Here is a 19,830-nt window from a genome sequence, read left to right on the forward strand (position 1 = left end):
GAGGTCCTGAATTAAATGTGGCCTCAGACACTTCCTAGCTGTGTGACCCTGGGCAAGTCACTTAACCCCCACTGCCTAGCCCTTACTGTTCTTCTGCCTTGGAAGCAATACACAGTATTAATTCTAAGATGGAAGGTGTTTAAAAAAAGAAAAGAAAAAGAATTAGTTAGTAGACTATAGACTAAGAATCCAAGTTGTAGTCCAAGGTACACTAGTGAAAGAACTTGTCAGGCAATATCTCAATCACTGATTATATACCACTGATGATAGAAGGCAGACAGACAGAAGATATAGATGGGAGAGAAGGGGAGGGGAAGAGAGAGAGAGAGAGAGAAAGAGAGAGAGAGAGAGAGAGAGAGAGAGAGAGAGAGAGAGAGAGAGAGAGAGAGAGAGAGAGAGAGAGAGAGAGAGAGAACAACTCTGAGAAGTAGGTGTATTATTACCCTCATTTATAATTGAGAAAACGGAGGAAGACAGAGGTTAAGTGTCTTAACCAGGGGTCACAAAGCTAGTAAATGTCTGAGACTAGATTTGAACTCAGGTTTTCCTAACCCCAGGCTCAGCATTCTGGAAGCTGAAACACCTAGAAAGACAGGTAAACAGAGAAGTCCCTAGAGATACACCCTCCATTTGGCAGAAGTAGAGATAATGGGAATTTCACAAATTAGAATCCTTGAATCCAAATCCAGATGGCTTTTCGTGGTTTATTGGAGTTATTCCATGAGAGAGGCCAGGGAGCAAAGGAATGGGAACTCCTACCTCCTGAGTGTACACACACACTCTCTCTCTCTCTCTCTCTCTCTCTCTCTCTCTCTCTCTCTCTCTCTCTCTCTCTCTCTCTCTCTCTCTCTCTCTCTCTCTCTCTCTCTCATTCTACCATTAGTTGGAGGAGGAAGAAGAGGAGGAGGGGAATGCACTTCTTTTTCTTTAAAAATATACAAATATACACAGATTTATCAGCATCTTGTCTCAACCTTCCCTAGGCCTTGTCCCCTTCAGGAGCTTGGATGCCTGGCCCCTGGTCACACTGGGCTGACAAGAAAGAGTTCAAGAGGGCCAGTGACAGGGAGCTGCCATGGTCAGGGCTGATGGGCTATCTAGAGTCCCTTAGGAGAGTCAAGAGCCTGGCAGCACCAGGAGGGGGGGCCAAAGTCCTAGGCAGGGCCACGCAGGTCACTCAGGGCCTGGCTGGCAAGTGTTTCTAGGAAGAGCCTGTATGCCAATAATGTGGTGAGGGGCCCACAGTCCTCTAGGAGGAAGAGGATATCCTGGGAGTGGAGGTAGGGACAGATTCTCAACTTTATCCTCCATAATAACTTACATTCTCCAAATCTGGCATCTTACCCTAGAAGTATGACAATTCAAGAAGATTAATAATGAAAAGAAATGTATAATCTATGCTTTATGGTTCTGGGTACTGCTCTTTACTCCTTTGCTACTAATACTGAGACAGGATAAGATGCCTTTTCATATCATCTTCAAATATCACTTCCTGGTACAAAGGAGAAAATGACTAATTCTCCTGAGTTTATGAACATCTTCCATGTTTAAAACTTTTTCATAAATAGTACCAAATATTTCATTAGATATAGTTATGGCTAATGTAGAATACTTGTGTTTTAAATCAATCTACCATTTAATAAACCAGCTTCAAACATGAAATTAAAATATTAGGAAGAAAGGCTACATGGTATTAGAAACTGTGAATCTGAAACTAATTAAGAAACTGAGTGCTTTGTAAGAATGAAATTTGATACAAAGTTGCTGAATTTGGCCATTTGGATAAATGTCTAATGAAGTATTTCCACAATTCCTATCAGATGCTCTAAGAAAATAACTGATACATTAGACAAAAATAGCCAGAAATGAGGGACTCTTTCTTTGCTTCTACTCCCACAGTGCTATCACTCCATTTTCCCCATTTGCCACAAAGGAATAAAAGTGTGAAGAGTCTATGATCACAAATAATATCATGGAGAAATATATTTTTGTGTATGATTTTACTCACACTTAAAAAGTATTTTAACACAAGTTAAATTATATCTTTACTAGTGTCTAAATTAACTTTAGACAATGATGATATTTCTGTATAGCAATTAAGACAGCTAAATTGATTTTTTATTTCTGAAAATAAACTTCGAATTAAAACAAGAAAGTAAAGATTATATCAAGTGATTTAACCAAAGGTTTGCTATTTAAGCACTTGGGAAAAGCTACTTGTTTTCAGTGAACAAACAATATATAACCTTAATGATTCTTAAAATGAAAATTCAACAAGTAGTCTCACCACTAGTTATCATCATTCTTTTGAAGAGACTACCAGAGACTGCTTCATCCTAACTAAAATATATAATAGCCAATTTATTAGCCTTATCAGAAAGCATTACATCTAGGGCCATTCATATTGTGAGAATACATCCTTTATATATATAACTTATCAAAGACTTTTCTAATTCAACATTTTGACAAAAAAATTTAAAAAGAGAAAGGCAAATTTTATTTTAAAACCCTTCTGTCCAATCTTAAAATCAATACCGTGGATGAGTTCCAAGGGAGAACAGTAGGGCTAAGCAATGGGGTATTATAACTGATTTGCACAGGGTCACATACTAAGAAGTGTCTAAGGCCACATTTGAACATGGAACCTTCCATCTCTATGCCTCGCTCTCAATTCACTGAGCCACCTAAATGCCCCATAGGCTGTGGTTTTTACCTTTTCTTTTTCCCAGAAATCTTGCCAAAACTTAAAAAGAATCAACTGATTTCTATTTCATTTTCTTTTCACTTCTTTCCCTGTTCTCTTAGAGGAGGAACATAGTACAATATGTTCTACCAGAAAAAAAAAAACTGTGGCTCTGGAGTCAGAGAATTTTGAATCCTGCCTAGGATGATTTCAACTTGTATGACCCTGAGTATATCCCTTCACTTGTCTTGGGCTATATTTCCTCACCTATAAAACGTGGTGGTTGCACTAGATGACCTTTGAGGTCTCTTCCAGCTATCATCTTACAATTCCAGACAAGACCTATGGAAAATGTAGTACCAGTCAAGCCAGGGCCTGTGCTACTTGAGGTATTATGGAGAGAGCACTGGCAAAGGATGAGAAGACCTGGATTCTAAGTCTGACTCTGGGGAGCCACACGCCCCTAGCTGGTTGCTTCCAACTCCTTGGACCTCCCTATTCTCCTGACAAATGGGCAATGCCACATGCCATATTTCCCACCCAAGGATGTGAAGACCAAATGAAATAATATATATTTTTGAAAGTATTTGGAAAATAAAAAAGGGGCCCCCTATAAATGAATAGTTTCATTATACTTATCAACACAGAAGTCATTTCACTTTTAAGAGTGGTGGAAGTACTTCTATGAATAAAATCAATTCTCTTTTCCGACATCTACTCTTTGGTCCTGCTTGCAGATGCATTTTTTGCTCCTGCTAAACCAATTTGATTTCTTCCAACAACCTCTTTAGCCCAATAATTTCCATCTAACCCACCTCCTGCAAGAAGTTTTTCCTAATGGCCCTTCCTGCTATCGCCTTCCCTCCAAGACATTCTCCAGTTTAGCCTGTCTATATCCTATGTGACCTACACTGGCTTTCCTATTAGAATAGATGCTCCTTGAGGGCAGAGACTGTCTTCAGTCCTTTATCCCTAGCACTTTATTCCTAGCACTGTGACTAGACCACTTTATAAAAGTTTGAACACTCAACCTACATGCTATAAGATCCATTAAAAGAAGAAGCATGCTTCTTGACCTCCAGCTATGTTCCTTTAAAATAAAGGCTTTCACAAGCTAATGCTTAATCAGTGACTGGGCAAGTCCATTTACTGTAGCTTCCAATTGAAAGGTTCATCTTATTTTTCTTTTGTAAACAAAAGACACCAACTGCAGCAGGGACAGCCTCTCCTTGACTCACTTGTGTCCTTGGAGCTCAATTGCAGTTCCTTTTCTTCCACCAATGTCCCACATGATAACAGAGTGATCGGAACTGCCAGAGAACAGCACTCGGTGGACTGGGTCCCAGCATAAAGCTGTCACTCCACCTACAAGAGGAAAGACACAGTTAAATAAACTTGCAGTGAAAAAGAAAGTTTCACAGAACAAAGTTGAAGGGAGCCCTCAAAGAGGAAACCTTACCGGCCCTGTGTGTATCTGCTGGGACTGACTTTTATGAGCAATGAAAAAGGGTCTCTTTGTGGCTCGTAGAAACTAGAGATTATTTTACTGTCCCACCAAGGCAGGTAAGGCTATATGTACACTGAAAACAGTAGTAGTTTCTATAATACAATACACTGAGGAATCTAGAAACATACTGGGGTAGCCAGGAGGCACAGCAGATAGAACTCGGGTCCTGGAGTCAGGAAGACCTGAGTTTAAACCCATCCTCAGCCACTTATTAGTTATGTGACCCGGGGCAAGTCATTTCATCTCTGTCTGCCTCAATTTCCTCATTTATAAAATATGGATAATAATAACACCTACATTTCGAGCTTGTTGTGAGACTCAAATGAGATAAAATTTTTTAAGCGCTTAGCATAGTGCTTGGCAAAGTGATATTTCTGACAGTCGTTCTTAACACATTATCCAAAAGACTTTTTGCGTCACAAGCTACTAATATCCTGGGGAAACTACTAAAGAGAACAAAAATCATTTCATTAGTCTTTCTCAGGAGAATTTTTTAGAGATGAGAACAAAAGTTGTGTGTGTGTGTATCGATGCATAAACACAAGTTATACAAAAATTGCTTCTTCCTTTATAATGGATGATTTCCACTTTTGTGGTTCTTCAGTGATTAGCAGATTTTTTTAAAGTTCCTTTTCTATAATGTTCTTTCAGGAGAATTTTGATATGATAGTCAAGAATATTTTGGATCACTTGGAATATTCCAAGTGATCCAAAATAAATAGCTTGTGAATGTATTGTTTTTCATTGTTTTTGCATCATTCTCTCCAATTTACCTAATTAATTTATTAAACCTGTTCCCGTTTTTCTATCTCTTCTTCACCTCCTTCAACAATATTCTATTTCTTTGACACTATTTAATATAAATGATCACTAGTCTGTGTCTCCTTATCTCTGAAACTAAATTCTAAATATATATCGCTTTGATTTCAAATTTTATGTAAACTCTTTTCTTAAAAAAATACATTAAGACAAATCATTATGTATCCCATCTCCCCTTCTTCTGATTTGCCACACACATACCCACTTTATCAATAATATTTTTGCCAATTTTATCATAAAAACAATAAACTGTAAGATATGTACTCTTCCTTTATAATTTGAAATGCAAAATTTTATTTCTACAGGTTGTATTCCTCTCTTCCTCCTCCCAACAATTAAATGATCAGCTTGCTATAAACTATTCATGATGGGAAAGTTTTTTTCTTCTTTTTTATAATACAATTTTCATGATCATATGGTAATAGCTTTGAAAAAGTAACCCACCCATTCTTCTCACTGACTACACTACTGATTTACAACCTTTATGGAACTTTGACAGCCCCTCATTTTTTATACATTTTATAAAATCTCTCGCCTTTCAATCTTTCATTTCCCAATGTTCTCTATTATATATTTGTAGTAATTTTTGAAAATTTCACAACACTCATTAAAACCACTTGAATATGGCAAAACTCTGGGATGGAAATAATTGGAAAAGTCCATAATCAGAAGAACAACAGCTCTCACTTATATAGCATTTAAAGTACTTTTTTTTTTTTTGCACAATAAGAATGGCTATCTCTTGCCATTCACACCTTGCCAAGTAATCATCCTGAGGTACTTCTACCTTTTCTTTCTAAGCACATACTGCTAACCAATCTTGGAGAAAGTCTCACAACTATGATGGCAGGGCTCCCTATAAATCTGTTATCAAAACTCAAATTGATCCTTAGTGCTGCATAAAAATCTTTGTATTATTCTTTTCTGACTGATTCTATCACACTTTCCACAACAGCTATTCCAAACTTTCTCCTCAAATATATACACATACTACTCTTATTTACAGGGCTACTCATTTTTACAAAGGCTCTAAACCTTTTCAGGGTGGTAGAATGCTTTGGTAAAGCCTACAAACTCTCTTCAATACTGTTTTAAAATTTAAAAAAAAGCATCAAATTTCAAAGGAAATCAATAATTGAAATACAAAATATTTTTTAAAAATATAAAAATTAAAAAAAAATTTTTTTTTAATTCAGAACCCAAACTAAGAACTACTGATATAAAAAATGGGAAAAGAGATGATTTACTTCCTACATTAGTGATTTCATCAATTGCTATGGTTTAAAAAAATTCTCAAATCTAGTAACCTCTCTGCCAATCTCCAGTCTTGAATAACTTGTCTTACTAGATCTCATACTGGAAGTTCAGTAGACATCTTAAACTCAACATTTCTGAAATGTCACTCATTACGTGCCTCCTCCCCGAACCTTCTCCCCTTCCAAAACATGCCTGTTACTGCTGAGGGGATCACAAACTCCCGGTTCTCAAAGGTCACAATGTAAGTGCCACACTCAGCCCCTCACTATCTCTCATTCCTCCTGTGGTCAAGGCTGAGCAATTTCACCTTTGCCACATCCCTCCTCTCCTCTGTCCTAACCACTGCTCCAGTGCAGGCCCTCATCACCTCACACCTGGATTAGTGTAATAACCTGCTGGTGGCTCTTATCTGCCTCTAGTCTCTTCTCATTCCAATCCATGATTTTCCTAAAGCACAGGTTCAACTATGTTAGCCTCCTACTCAAAACACTCCAGAGGCTCCCTGTCATCTCCAGGGAAATCCCTCATAATATAAGCTCCACCATCTTTCCAGGCTTCTCATGCCTTACTCCTCAGTGCATACTCTTCAATCCAGAGGCACTGGTCTCCTTATGCCTGGAATAAGACACTCCTTGGTTCTGGGCATTTTCCATTTCTGGAATATTCTCCCACCTGTTCTCTGCCTCCTGGTCTCCCTGTGATCACTCAAGTTCCAACTAAAATCCTACCTTCCACAAGAATCCTCTTTTCCCCATCCTTCATAATTCTAATGTCTTCTATTATTTCCTATTTATTCTATATATAGCTCATATGTTACATGATTGTTTGTATGTTTTCGCCTCTATTAGACTGTGAACTCCTTGACGGTAAGTACTACCTTTGTATAAATCAGCCCTTAGCACAGTATATGACACATAGTAGCTACTTAATAAATGCTTATTGACCAATAATAACAAATAATATAAAATGGCATTTTAAGGTTCATAAAGTGCTTTACAAATATTGTCTCATTTTATTTTCATAACAACTTTGGGTGGCAGATGCTATTATTATCCTCATTTTATAGATGAGGAAACTGAGACAGAGAGTGGTTAAGTATCTGGCTCCAGGCCTTAAAACTAGTAAGTATTTGAGGCTGGATTTGATCTCAGGCCTTCTTGACTCCAGGCCCAGTGCTCTACCTAATAGGCCACCTAGCTGCCTTCATGAATGGACTAAGTTTCCTTCCAACTTTAAATCTATGATCCTGTGATTTGCCCATGTTTACTTACAGAGCCAGTAAATGCCTGAGATAGGATTTGAACCCAGGACTTTTGTCTCTAAGCTTGGCACTCTATCCATCACACCACACCATCTTTAGGATATTGGGACTGTACATAAAGCTACTGAGTTCTGTTTGGAAAAGTCAATATATTTTAGAAGAGCATAAAATAAAAAGTAGCAAATGAGCAGGGAACTGAGTGATGCCTCATGCCACACAACCTCTGTTTCACTTCAAGTAAAGCATTTGATCCCTCAGGATCTATTTTCCACTCTATGTAAAGAGTGTGAAAGCACCATAAAACTTGCAGAGAAAGACAGAGGTTCCTAGAGAAAATCTGGTCTTCTACTAATGGTGTACTTTGTAGAAATTGAGTCTGAAAATAGCTAGCCTATTTCTATAAAACTAAAAATACCTATTTAACTTTGCTTCACTGAAAAGCCTCCCTGGAACAGAAATATTTACCTGATATAAGGTATCTTTTCTAGCCTCACAGTTTTTGTTTTGTTTTGTTAGGAGCATTTCCAAAGGTCTTACAATAAGACAGATGAAGTACCTCAAGTTTATTTTTAATGTGTACTCACTTAGATTGCCTTGATAGTATTATAGAGAGGTTCCCCCATGCAAGTCCAATTTATTTATTCTAATCATTGTTATCTTAGAAGTTAAAAAAGATTATTAATTAGCAATGTTTAATATCTTATTTATCAAGGTCTATTTTAATCTTATTCTCCTCTTAGGTCAAAGCATGGACTGGTAAGAAGATGTCTTTACTTCATGAAAAAGTCTCAGAGAAGTCTGCATGGCCCTAAGAAATTTTCCTGCACCTGTTTAAAAAAGGAACCAGTAGAGGGAGTATAAGAACACAGAACCAATTAGTTCCATGTCTCTGAGGATTTGAAATGCTATGTGTTGGCCTTTGGGAATGAAGATTCAAAGAATACTTTTGGTCACCTCCCCACTAATTAAAGTTGTTTTTTAATAAAAGGGCCTAGCCAGTGCCCATGGCACCATTAAAGTATCATACGCTACAAGCAAAACTAATGTCATGACTCAAAATGGCTGCTTCATTCACTCAATCTATCCCAAATTGGTTCCTTCTGGCTGAACCTTGTGAGTTCAAATCTGACCCAACAAGGTCCTAGTCATCTTTAGAGATGGCCCTGATCTTTCCGTGGATGAGGCTCATTCTTTCTTGGGACTGGAAGAAGGTCCTGCAGATTCCCAACCAAATATGATTTTCTGTCCTACTAACAAGAACATTAACCTAGAATGATTGGGAATACAGAACTGACTCAATTTTGCATTTGGCATCAGAGCAGTTGTAGCTCAAAGTAGCCTCTGTTGTACTGTCATGGTCCAGATTCAAAGTCACAAGTTTCACTGGAACCAGACCAGCACTGGAAATGAAAAATAGCAATAGGAACAATGATGATAATGTGAATTTAAGACCTGCTACAGGTCAGTTAGTGACCTCCTCCCTGGATTAGTTCTGTCCCCTTCCTTGCTTACCTACTGAGATGTTAGAAAAAAATGGATGAGTGCTGTCAACTCTGAGAAAAACATCATATAAATCCAATTACAGTACAGGCCTACAACCTATACAATATATAGGCTACACATGGTTTATAGAAAAACTGTAGAGGCCTGCAATCTCCTTGGCAGTAACACAGAACAGAGAGTACAAGTTATAGACGGGATGTTATAAAAGACTGATTATATAATCAAAGAAGCAGGCTGAAATCTGACCCTGACCCAGCCAGAAGAATAAGACATTATCTTAACTACCCTTTTCTTTGTTCTTAAAAAAAAATTATACTCAACTTGGGCCTAAAGAGATTTTAGCAGGATTATGACATCTAAAAATAAACTCCAACCATCCATTTTCAAACAACCAAAATCAGAGAAACCTACCTTCTCCTCCTGTATTTACTTTATGTCAGTTATGAGGAAAGGTTATAAATACTGGGATGGCTCCAGCAGAGAAGAGAAAGCTAAGAAGAGCAGATTCATGTCCTTTATTTGCAAAGGCATTGCAGGTGGAGAATATAAGAGGCGTTATCAGGCAGAGGAGAAAATTTCCAGGCAGTCATGGCCTGTAGGGGCTGGATAAGATGTCATCATCAAAGAATACAAAACGATTAAGACTGCAAAGGGACATAAAACAATGTATACCCTTTGACCCAGTAATACCACTAATAGGTCTGTATCCTAAATAGCTCAAAAAGAAAAGGGGAAAGGACCTACTTGTACAAAAATATTTATAGCTGCTCTTTTTGTGACAGCAAAGACCTGGAAGTTGAGAGGATGTCTATCAATTGGGAAATGGCTGAACAATGTGGTATATGATGGGGATAGAGTACTATTGTGGGGTAAGGAATGATGATTTCAAAATAAACTAGAAAGGCCTACATGATGCAGGGTGAAATAAGCAGAACCAAGAAACACGGTACAAAGAGACAGCAACATTATGGAATGATCAACGGTGACAGACTTACCTATTCTCGTCAATACAACGATGCAGGACAATTCTAATGGACTTATGAAAAGAATGCTATTCACCTCCAAAGTAAGAACTGATGGAGTTGGGACACAGATCAAAGCATACTATTTTTTACTTTAGCATATTAGGGTTTTAATTTGGGGGGTTTTGGTTTAATATGCATAATTTCTTATAAAAATGAAAAATATGGAAATGTTTTGAATGATAATACGTATATAACCCAGATCAAATTGCTCACTAGCTCCCTAAAAGGAAAGAGGGAGACAACTTAGATCATATAACTTCAGAAAACTTGTGTGGAAAATTATTATGTGTAATTGGTAAAATGAAATATCTTTACAAAAAAATACTATTGGGATTAGAGGGTACCTTCAGATCATCTAGTCTAACTCTCACTTTCTAGATGAGGAAACCAAGGCTGAGGGAAGCTTATAAAACAACAACAAAAAAAAAACCCAGCAGGGCTCTTTTCACTAAACCATGGTGATATTTTTAAAATACTGAATTTTTAGTTTTTTACTTTACCATCTATTATAAAGAGAATCTGCAGAATATGATCTCTTATCTGTTTAGACTACTCTTAACATCAACTAACCTATATCAAAAGAAGCAAGTATGATGACACTGATGACCTCTTTCAGCTCTCTAGCCCTCTCACTTGTCTTTCCTACATACATTTTTTTTTAAACCTTTACCTTCCATCTTAGAATGAATACTGTGTATTGACTCCAAGGCAGAAGAGTGGTAAGGGCTAGGCAAGGGGGGTTAAATGACTTGCCCAGGGTCATAGAGCTAGGAAGTGTCTGAGGTCATTTGAACCCAGGACCTCCCATCTCTGGGCCTGGCTCTCAATCCATTGAGCCACCCAGCTGCTCCCCTACATACATTTTCTAATCCTGTGCCTACCCAATCAATACCACCCAATCAATAAGATCACCTCCCATTTGACATAGAAGTGCAACATGGAACAATGGGAAGAGGCCTTGCTCTGAGATCAGGGGACATGGTGTTTGAATCCTCGTTCCGCTGCTTTATGACCTGCTTCTGATGCCATGCTATTGAGTAGATCATTTAACCTCCCAGGCCTCACTGGAAAAGGAGGGGTTGGTTCACTTTTGTGGTCCCTAATAGTCCTGGACCTCTCATCCTATCATCTACTTCTTCCCCTTGATCTCCTTCAAAGAATAAAACTTAACTAGATCTGCTTTCTCTAGAGACCTATCCTTGCCCTGTAGCAATTAATGAGTAGGTGGACAAATTAATCTGATTGGTCAATGGTTAGATACATAGTTCCATTTCCAAAATGCATTTGAAATAGCTCTGTCTAAACTGGTCTTAAGTACCATGCATGTGCATAAACATATAACAACTAAAAATATTTAAAATATATAATATATAATTATAAAAACTAAGAATAATAATTTATAATGGCTCAATCATGGGCTGAGCACAAATATGTTATAAGTCCCAGGCTAATTGGTGGGTGGATATAGAGACTGGTCACATTTTCAGGCCCCAAAACTCTTTAATACAAAAGCTAAACTGACTAAGACCTGATCTTTAAGTGTAGCTTATGGGGCAGCTAGGTAGCTCAGTGGATTGTGAGTCAGACCTAGAGATGGGAGGTCCTGGGTTCAGACACTTCCTAGTAGTGTGACGCTGGGCAAGACACTTAACCCTCATTGCCTAGCCCTTACTGCTCACTGTATTGATTCTAAGACAGAAGATGAGTCTAAAAAAAAAAGTAGATAAAGTAGCGTAGCTGAAGATAATGATAGTGTTTCATTTACATGTATGATGCCACTCAACCAAACTGGATGCCTATTTCCTGTGTGGCAGAGAGCTCTTGAAGGAAGAGGGTAAGAGACAGCATCAACAGCAACATCCTCCCATCCTCTCCCCACAGGTTTAGGGGTTTGGGTCACAGCCACAGTCTCAAACATCTTGCTAGAGTCTGCCAAAATAAACTTAACAGGGCAAGACAAAAACCTACAGCTTCTCTCTGTACTGATATCCCCCACCATCTCTGCCTTTCTCCCAAGCTCAAGCTCTAAAATCTCAAAGTGATTTGAGATGGTTGTATTTCCAGTTCTCTGATGCTGTATTTGGATGATTCCAGTGTCTCTTACCTGTGTGTCCTTTGATTGTTGTGACGAGGCTGCAGGTTTCTTGCTCCAGTTTGAGGATTGTAACTTGTCCTGAATGGTCACCCACAAACACATGTCGCGTATCAACATCAAATCTGGCATCAAGCATTAAGGGATGTATACCAAGAAGGAATGGAAGGAATGGAAGGAGGAAGGAAGGGAGGAAGGGAGGGAGGAAGGGAGGGAGGGAGGGAGGGAGGGAGGGAGGGAGGGAGAGAGGGAGGGAGGGAGGGAGGGAGGGAGGAAGGAAGGAAGGGAGGAAGGGAGGAAGGGAGGAAGGGAGGGAGGAAGGGAGGAAGGGAGGAAGGGAGGAAGGGAGGAAGGAAGGAAGGAAGGAAGGAAGGAAGGAAGGAAGGAAGGAAGGAAGGAAGGAAGGAAGGAAGGAAGGAAGGAAGGAAGGAAGGAAGGAAGGAAGGAAGGAAGGAAGGAAGGAAGGAAGGAAGGAAGGAAGGAAGGAAGGAAGGAAGGAAGGAAGGAAAAATAAATTTTTCTAGCTAGTAAAAATCATGAGAGAGAACTGAACATTTCTAACAGGTTATCAGTTGGAAGCAGAAGGATGGGGGGAGAGGGAAGAGTAGTTGAGTGATGCAGTGGATAGAGCACTACTTAAAATCAGGAAGATTGGAGTTTAAATTCAACTTCAGACACTATTAGCTGGGTAACCCTGGGCCAGTCACTTAAGCCCTATTTGCTTTAGTTCCTCATCAGTAAAATAAAAGGAAATGGCAAAACACTCCAATATTGCCAAGAATGCCCCAAGGACCACTCCAAGGGATCACAATGAGTCAAAAATTAGATGACAGAATGACAACAACAGAACTATTTAAATTGATAAAGACTACCATATAGTTAACCTTGATTATCTGTGACAAGAATATAAATGAAAGAACAGAATTCTTCCCAACCTTTCTGATAGGAAGGTTGATAAAATTCACTTGAAGAGGTGATTTGACTTTGCTTTGGGAGAAGGCTAAATTAACATTACCAATGATATCTAGGTTGATCAGGATAAACCCGAATCTGGATATGCAGAAATTCCTCCCAATCCCAACAGATGCCCTTAGGACCTTTTCCTTATAAAGGAATGGGCTGGAGCAGTCAGATTCAGTGGGGGAGACATCCCACATCCTGTTTTGTGAGCTGATGTACTGGAAACTTATCCAACATCTGGCTAATTACAGGCCAAGACCTTTCTTGAATCATTTGTTAGGGTGCCAGAAAAATACTTGGACTATAACTTGATCATAATAAGGAAAGAGACCTCTGTCCCTTTGCAAAGCAGAATGCTTTGGGTAACCTGGAAATCTGGCTGAATTTAAACTGTGCTTTTTAAGATTTTTAAAGGTAGAGAAAAAAACCAGGAAAAAGTTACTCTAGAGAGGAAATAAACATAGTAGTGGGACAAAATATAGAGTTCAAAAGCATTGGACTTCGTATTTATTTCCTTATCTGAGCACATCTTGCTTTATCCCCCAATAGAAAGTAAACTCCTTCAAGGCAGGGACTTTAGCCTTTCTGTCTTTCGACTCAAAATGCCAAGCATACTGTCTGGCACACAGTAGGCACTTAATAAGCACTCAGGAAAATAAACACTTACCTGTGGCATACTCTTGGGCCAGTCCTTCATTCTACTGTGTCAAATTGTATAATGATCAGAAACAACTTTACATTAACCAAAGAGATTTAAGTACAGTATTAGGATCAACTCTAGATTATTCAAGGCTCAATTTCACTACTTATCTATCAACAAACATTTGTAAAGCCCCTAATATAAGTACCAGGAACTGTGTTTTCCCTCTAAGAGGGCAGAGAAAGAAATGAAAGGAAAGTAAAACAGAAATTACTTGATTCTTTTTAAACTTTGGCAAGATTTCTAGAAAAAGGAAAAGTTAACATTTACGTGGTTCAGTGGATAAAGAGTCAGGCCTGGAAATGGGAGGTCCTGGTATCAAATCTGACCTCAGATACTTCCTAGCAGTGTGACCCTGGGCAAGTCATTAAAATATCCCAACTGCTTAACTCTTTATCATTCCTTTTTTTTTTTTAATCCTTACCTTCTGTCTTAGAATCAATACTATGTATTGGTTCCAAGGCAGAAGAATGGTAAGGGCTAGGCAAGGGGGGTGGGGGGGGGAGTGACTTGCCCAAGGTCACACAGCTAAGAAGTATCTGTGACCAAATTTGAACCCAGGACTTTCTATCTCTGGGCCTGGTTCTCAATCCACTGAACCACCCAGCTGCCCCTCTTTATCATTCTTTTGCTTGAAACAGTTACTTAATATTGATCCCAAGACAGAAGGTAAGGGTTTTAAAAAAGCAAAACAAAACAAAACCATAGCTAAAATGAAGTCTGGAGATAATCTGTGGATTTCATCTATCTATACAAATCTCTACTTCTATTACTAAGAAAAATAAATCTCTTAACCATGTCATTTAAAAAATTTAGTCACTTATCCAGTCTTATTTTCTCCTTTTTCTCCCAAGAAAATATAATTAAACAAGCAAATCAATAAATGAGTGAATGAATACATGAATGGATACTTAAAAAATAAGTTCATAAACCAATAGATCAAAAGATGAAACAAAATATTAAGCAAAATGTAGAACAGGTTGCGATGGAGATTGATTGACTGCTTTTCACATAGGATCCATATTAAAATCTCTATCCATACACCATCTGAGCTGCCTATTTGCAATCTGTCCAAGATATCTAGTCATTATCTAGGGGGAAAAAATTCTGGATTAAGGAAAGTCAGATGGTTACTGATGGAGATCTCTCCAGCTAAAGCACACACTGTGGAGCCGCCAGTGTTTTAGTGTTGGCTAAATATATGTTTCCAGTTGCTGGGCTGCCACTGGGGTTCCAAATTCTGAGCCAGCAAGCAGGAGTTAGCTGAGGTCAGGCACTCTTTTCAGGAGTGTTTGCATGGTTTGTGGTCATTTCTGTTACCAGTTCAACCGCCAATTAATTAACAAGGAAGTTGGAACCCCTGGGTTTTTTGCACATACAGAAAAGGAGTTATATTACTTTGTAAATTATGTTGAATCACTGGTTGTAGCTATGTTGTGACTGATAAATGATGGAATAAAAAGGTGCTGTCTCCCCTGGAGAAAAGTATTGGTGACCAAAACTGAATACTGGCAATTACATAAAGGAGAATTTCCATTCTTTTTTCATATATTTTCACATGAATATCAATATAATTTTTGACACAAACCATTCAATTCAAATGAACACATATTAATTAAGCAAGCACCTCCTATGTACCAGACCTTGGACAAGCAGAAAGGCAAAAAGCAAACAGTTCTTGTTTCGAAGCAGTTTTCATTTTATTTAGGAGATGAAAACAGATCAGTAAAGATAAAGTAACTTGAGGAAGGAGAGAGCACCAACAGCTGAAGCTAGAAGGAGAGGGGAGAAGCCAGGAAAGGCTTTACAAGTCTAGAAAGGTCCCAAGTGATGAGAAGGTGGAAGCTTTAAATGATAAGATAAAGATAAGAGAAAAAATTTGAAGAATTTTGAATTGAGAAGGGAGGACAGTTAGCTGGCCCAGGCTTAGATAGAAGGTCCTGGGTTCAAATCTAACCTACAACTTCTTAGCTGTGGGACCCTAGGCAAGTCATTTAACTCCAATTGCCTAGCCTTTATCATTCTGCCTTGCTACTGATATGATTCTCAGATGGAAGATAAGGGTTCAGAAAAACAAAAATTGGGTCCTGTGTTTTGGTAATACTAACTGGAGGGGACAGCTGGGTGGCTCAGTGGATTGAGAATCAGGCCTAGAGATGGGAGGTCCTAGGTTCAAATCTGACCTCAGACACTTCCCAGCTGTGTGACCCTGGGCAAGTCACTTAACCCCCACTGCCTAGCCCATACCACTCCAGAAGGTAAGGGTTTAAAAAAAAAAAAGCTAACTGGAAAGCCATCTAGAAAGCTCTAATTTGCAAAGAAGAGAGACAAAGCACTCTTATGTAATGTCTCAAAATGATCAAGAAATACTAAGCACCATCATATTCTTTGGAACTGGGAGAGAGGGAGAATAAGCATTTTCATAAGTGCCTGCTATATGCCAGGCACTGTGCTAAGTACTTAATGAGATAAAAGTCACTATTATAACTACTATGAACTTTAAATTATTCTACCCTACATTAGATCTTACTGTATGGTGAAGATAAAGTTGTAATCTCCTGATTGAACAATGAAGGTACTTAGTTCTTACTTTATAGTGAAGCTAGAACTTTAAGTTAAGTCTATTTTTAGATCTTAATACAAAAAGGTATTAAGTAACTATAAAGGTTAAATTAATCACAAAAAGGTCAAGTAACTAACAAAAGGTGAACTTAACAAAGAAGTGTTAAGTAACTCTAAAGATATAACCTAATCAAAGATGAGAACTAAAGAATGGGCATTTAGAGGAGGGGACACAAGAGTGAAAGGTCTCTATATTTGGCTCACTTCCTCTCTCTGGTACCTTTGGCAGCAGAGAGTTGGCTGGTGGCAGCGTGCTGGGCCTTTTGGCATCTTGGAGTGGCTATAGCTATTGTCCGGTTCGGTGGTGAGTTTCTGGCTGAGTTGTTTCTCCTTTACTTTCCAAACTTATCCTCTTAGAAGCCTCTAATCTCCTTCAGACACCTAGTGGCGGAAATATTGAACTCCCTCTGGCACAGGCCAGGGGGGAGAAATCCTATACCCTCTTCCCTCTCTCTCCTTAAATCCTTCCCTCTATATTAATTAAAATTACCATAAATTTCCAGACTGACTTGGGTATTTTATTTGGGATGTTTCCCTGGTGACCAATTAATTTAGATTTTATATCATAACCCTTAAATTATCTTTACACTATTATCTCATATTTATTTTCACAATACACCATTATTATCACCATTTTACAGATAAGGAGACAGAGGCAAATAGAAGTTATACAACTTGTCCAGAGTCACACAGATAAAGTCTTGTGACTGGATTTGAATTCTGAGACCCACACTGTAGCCACCGCATCACCTAGCTAGCTGCCTCGACTAGACTTATTTGTATAGGTCTTCTCCCTTGATCACCTGTGAGCTACACAAAGGCAAGGATGGAACTTTATCCAAATTGTGCATTCCCCTCAATGCCCAGCATAGCATTCTGCCTACAGGGGACACTAAACAGATGCTAATTAATGTGAATGAGAGCTGAGCCCAGCAGCTCCTTCCTCAAAGACCTTGCAGACAGCCCAGTCCCCTGAAATGACTTCTGTCAAAAGCAGTGCTGGAGGGCTCTATTTTAACAGGATGTTCTGCCTCCCCAAAGATAGACGGGTTGTCTCCCTAGTTCCCAGCCTCCGCCACTATTCTTCAGCCCTTTCCTTTGCCTTTCAATGGAGGAAATGGGACAGATAGTAGCCTTAATGCCTACAGAATTCAGCACACAGAACCTTGACTCCACAGTTTCCTGGAGCAGTAGACCAACCTCTGCCATTCCCAGGAGCGCAGCCCACCACTGCTTCCTCCCTTCTGGAGCAGGACATCTTTCCATGGAGGCTTTACAAGTTACTCACAAAGCCCTCTGCTGAGGAAGTGTGGCCGGGAAGCCTGAGAAGTGCATCTGTGTGATGCTGGGCCAGGGGACAAAAGGCCTGGGAAAGCTTTCTGATCAGCTCAGTGTCACAATAATAATATATCAGATAGCACCGAATCCTGACAGCCTCAATATGTACAATTATCAGTGCTTAACTGCAGAGTACATTTAAAATTGTATGAAGATCATGATTAAGCTGCCATCTGAGTTCATGCTAATGTGACTGGTGAGCGTCTCCAGAAAACCGGGCCACAATGGGGAGGGGGACACGAGAGGGAAGCCGGCGACTCCTCCTGTACTCTGGGCCCACCCAAGGCTCCAGGCCTCCGCCTGGCCTGCCAAACAGATGATCTCGGGGCTAGGGAGCACGGGACCGATGACTTCATACATTTTTCAAGTCTCAGCTCCATAGACAGGCATGAGGCTCTGAAGCTGGAGGTCTCTGACACTGTTCTTTCTGACTTTGCCCGCTGTCTTCATCCCTGCTTCCCTCAGTGGGGTCTTCAGCAACTATGGAGGATACTTTTGCAGTCAGGGTGCATGCATCAAATGTCCCTCTGAGCCTCAGCTCCACAATGGCAGGGGCCACCTCAGCCTTGAACTTGCTGTCTCCCCCCTTCCCTGGGGCCACAGAGAGAGCCTGGGTCTGGTCTGGGAATGCTCATCTTCCTGAGTTCAAATCCAGCTCTCAGGTTTTGACTAGCTGTGTGACCCTGGCCAAGTCACTGAACCCAAAGCCTGTAAAAAGAGCTGGACAAGGAAATGACTCCACTATCTTCGCCAAGAAAACCCCAAGAGACAGAAATGCCTGAAACAACTCAATAATAACAGTAGTGCCCCATCCAGTACTCAGAACACACTGAGTGCTTGTTAAATTGGACTGAATTTATTAAGTGTCTCCTACATCACAAAGCACTGTGGTAGGCAAGAGGGGAGACACAAAGTCTACACAGGACACTCTCCTCGCTTTCCTGAAGTCTAGTAGAGAAACTGGACAAATATACAGATAACAACAATATACAATGGCATATATCAAGTCTATCAGAAAGAAATTTTTTAAAGTACCAAAAGAGGATAATGGACATGCCTGAGGCAGGAAGAAGAATCAGAGAAGATTTCATATCAGAATTATCTCTAAAGTTAGATTTTAAATAAGTGGGAATTCAACAGGTAGGCAAAGGCAGATAAACTATTGAGAGTTTTTCAGCTCAGAAGAAAAGTCTCTTGGCAGCTAGGTGGCTCGGTGGAGACAGGAGATCCTGGGTTCAAATCTAGACTCAGACATTTCCTAGCTATGTTACCCTGCACAAGTCATTTAGTACTCATATCAATTCTAAGACAGATAGTAAGGGCCAAACATAAAAATAAATAAATGAATGAATGAATGAATGAATGAACAAAAAAAAATAAACAAATGAATGAATGAATGAACAAACAAACAAACAAACAAATGAATGAACGAATAAATGAATAAATAAATAAATGTTTCAAGATAATCAATGAACACTTAAGCATCTTCTATGTTCCAGGCACTGAGCTGGGTGCTGGATAAAGATACGTTTCTTGCAATGTAAACAGTTTATCACTGTAGGTACAGGGCACAACAGGAGTAAAGGCAAACGCAGAAGAGGAAAAATACAAGGCATGTTCAGGGAAGACGGAGGTACTCTGTTATGATGAGAGCACACAGTATTCATGAGGTAATAAGGATGGACAGGTAAGTAGTAATGAGGCCACAAGCTTAGAACCAAGGCTAAGATGTCTGAGTTTGTTTGACATGGAATCACTGAAGATTTCTGAGCAGAATGAAAGGCCCAGATCTGTGCGTTAGTCTGAGAGTACTATGAAGGATGAGATTAAAAGGGTGGGCAATGAGGGCAAAGGTTTGTTGTTTGTTCAGATAAACAGAAAGGTCTCCCTACTAAAGGATGAGGGGGAGTGCGACAGGGCTCTGCTTTTAAAATTAGGAGCCCTAATTTTAGGATCTCTTCAAACTCAAGATTCTGTGATTGCCTTCTTACTGTCTTAATTGATTATGGAAAGCTCGTAATTTGCTACAGAAAGGCAGACCCAGGTCATCAGTCAATCATTCA

The 19,830-nt window shown here is 39.3% G+C and overlaps 1 protein-coding gene across 4 annotated transcripts in view; it reads right to left on the reverse strand.

The window, feature by feature from the left end:
• WDFY2 (WD repeat and FYVE domain containing 2) overlaps positions 1–19,830 on the reverse strand; it is a 197,553-nt gene that overhangs the window by 30,817 nt on the left and 146,906 nt on the right. For all 4 annotated transcript variants that reach the window (XM_001368461.4, XM_056794819.1, XM_007495394.3 and 1 more), the window contains 2 exons: positions 12,160–12,272; positions 3,922–4,048 (listed from right to left, as the gene is read on the reverse strand). In XM_001368461.4, coding sequence (XP_001368498.1) covers positions 3,922–4,048; positions 12,160–12,272 — 240 coding nt within the window. The remainder of the gene's footprint in view (positions 1–3,921; positions 4,049–12,159; positions 12,273–19,830) is intronic.

This window comes from Monodelphis domestica, chromosome 4 (assembly GCF_027887165.1).
Source record: "Monodelphis domestica isolate mMonDom1 chromosome 4, mMonDom1.pri, whole genome shotgun sequence".
Classification (NCBI taxonomy): domain Eukaryota; kingdom Metazoa; phylum Chordata; class Mammalia; order Didelphimorphia; family Didelphidae; genus Monodelphis; species Monodelphis domestica.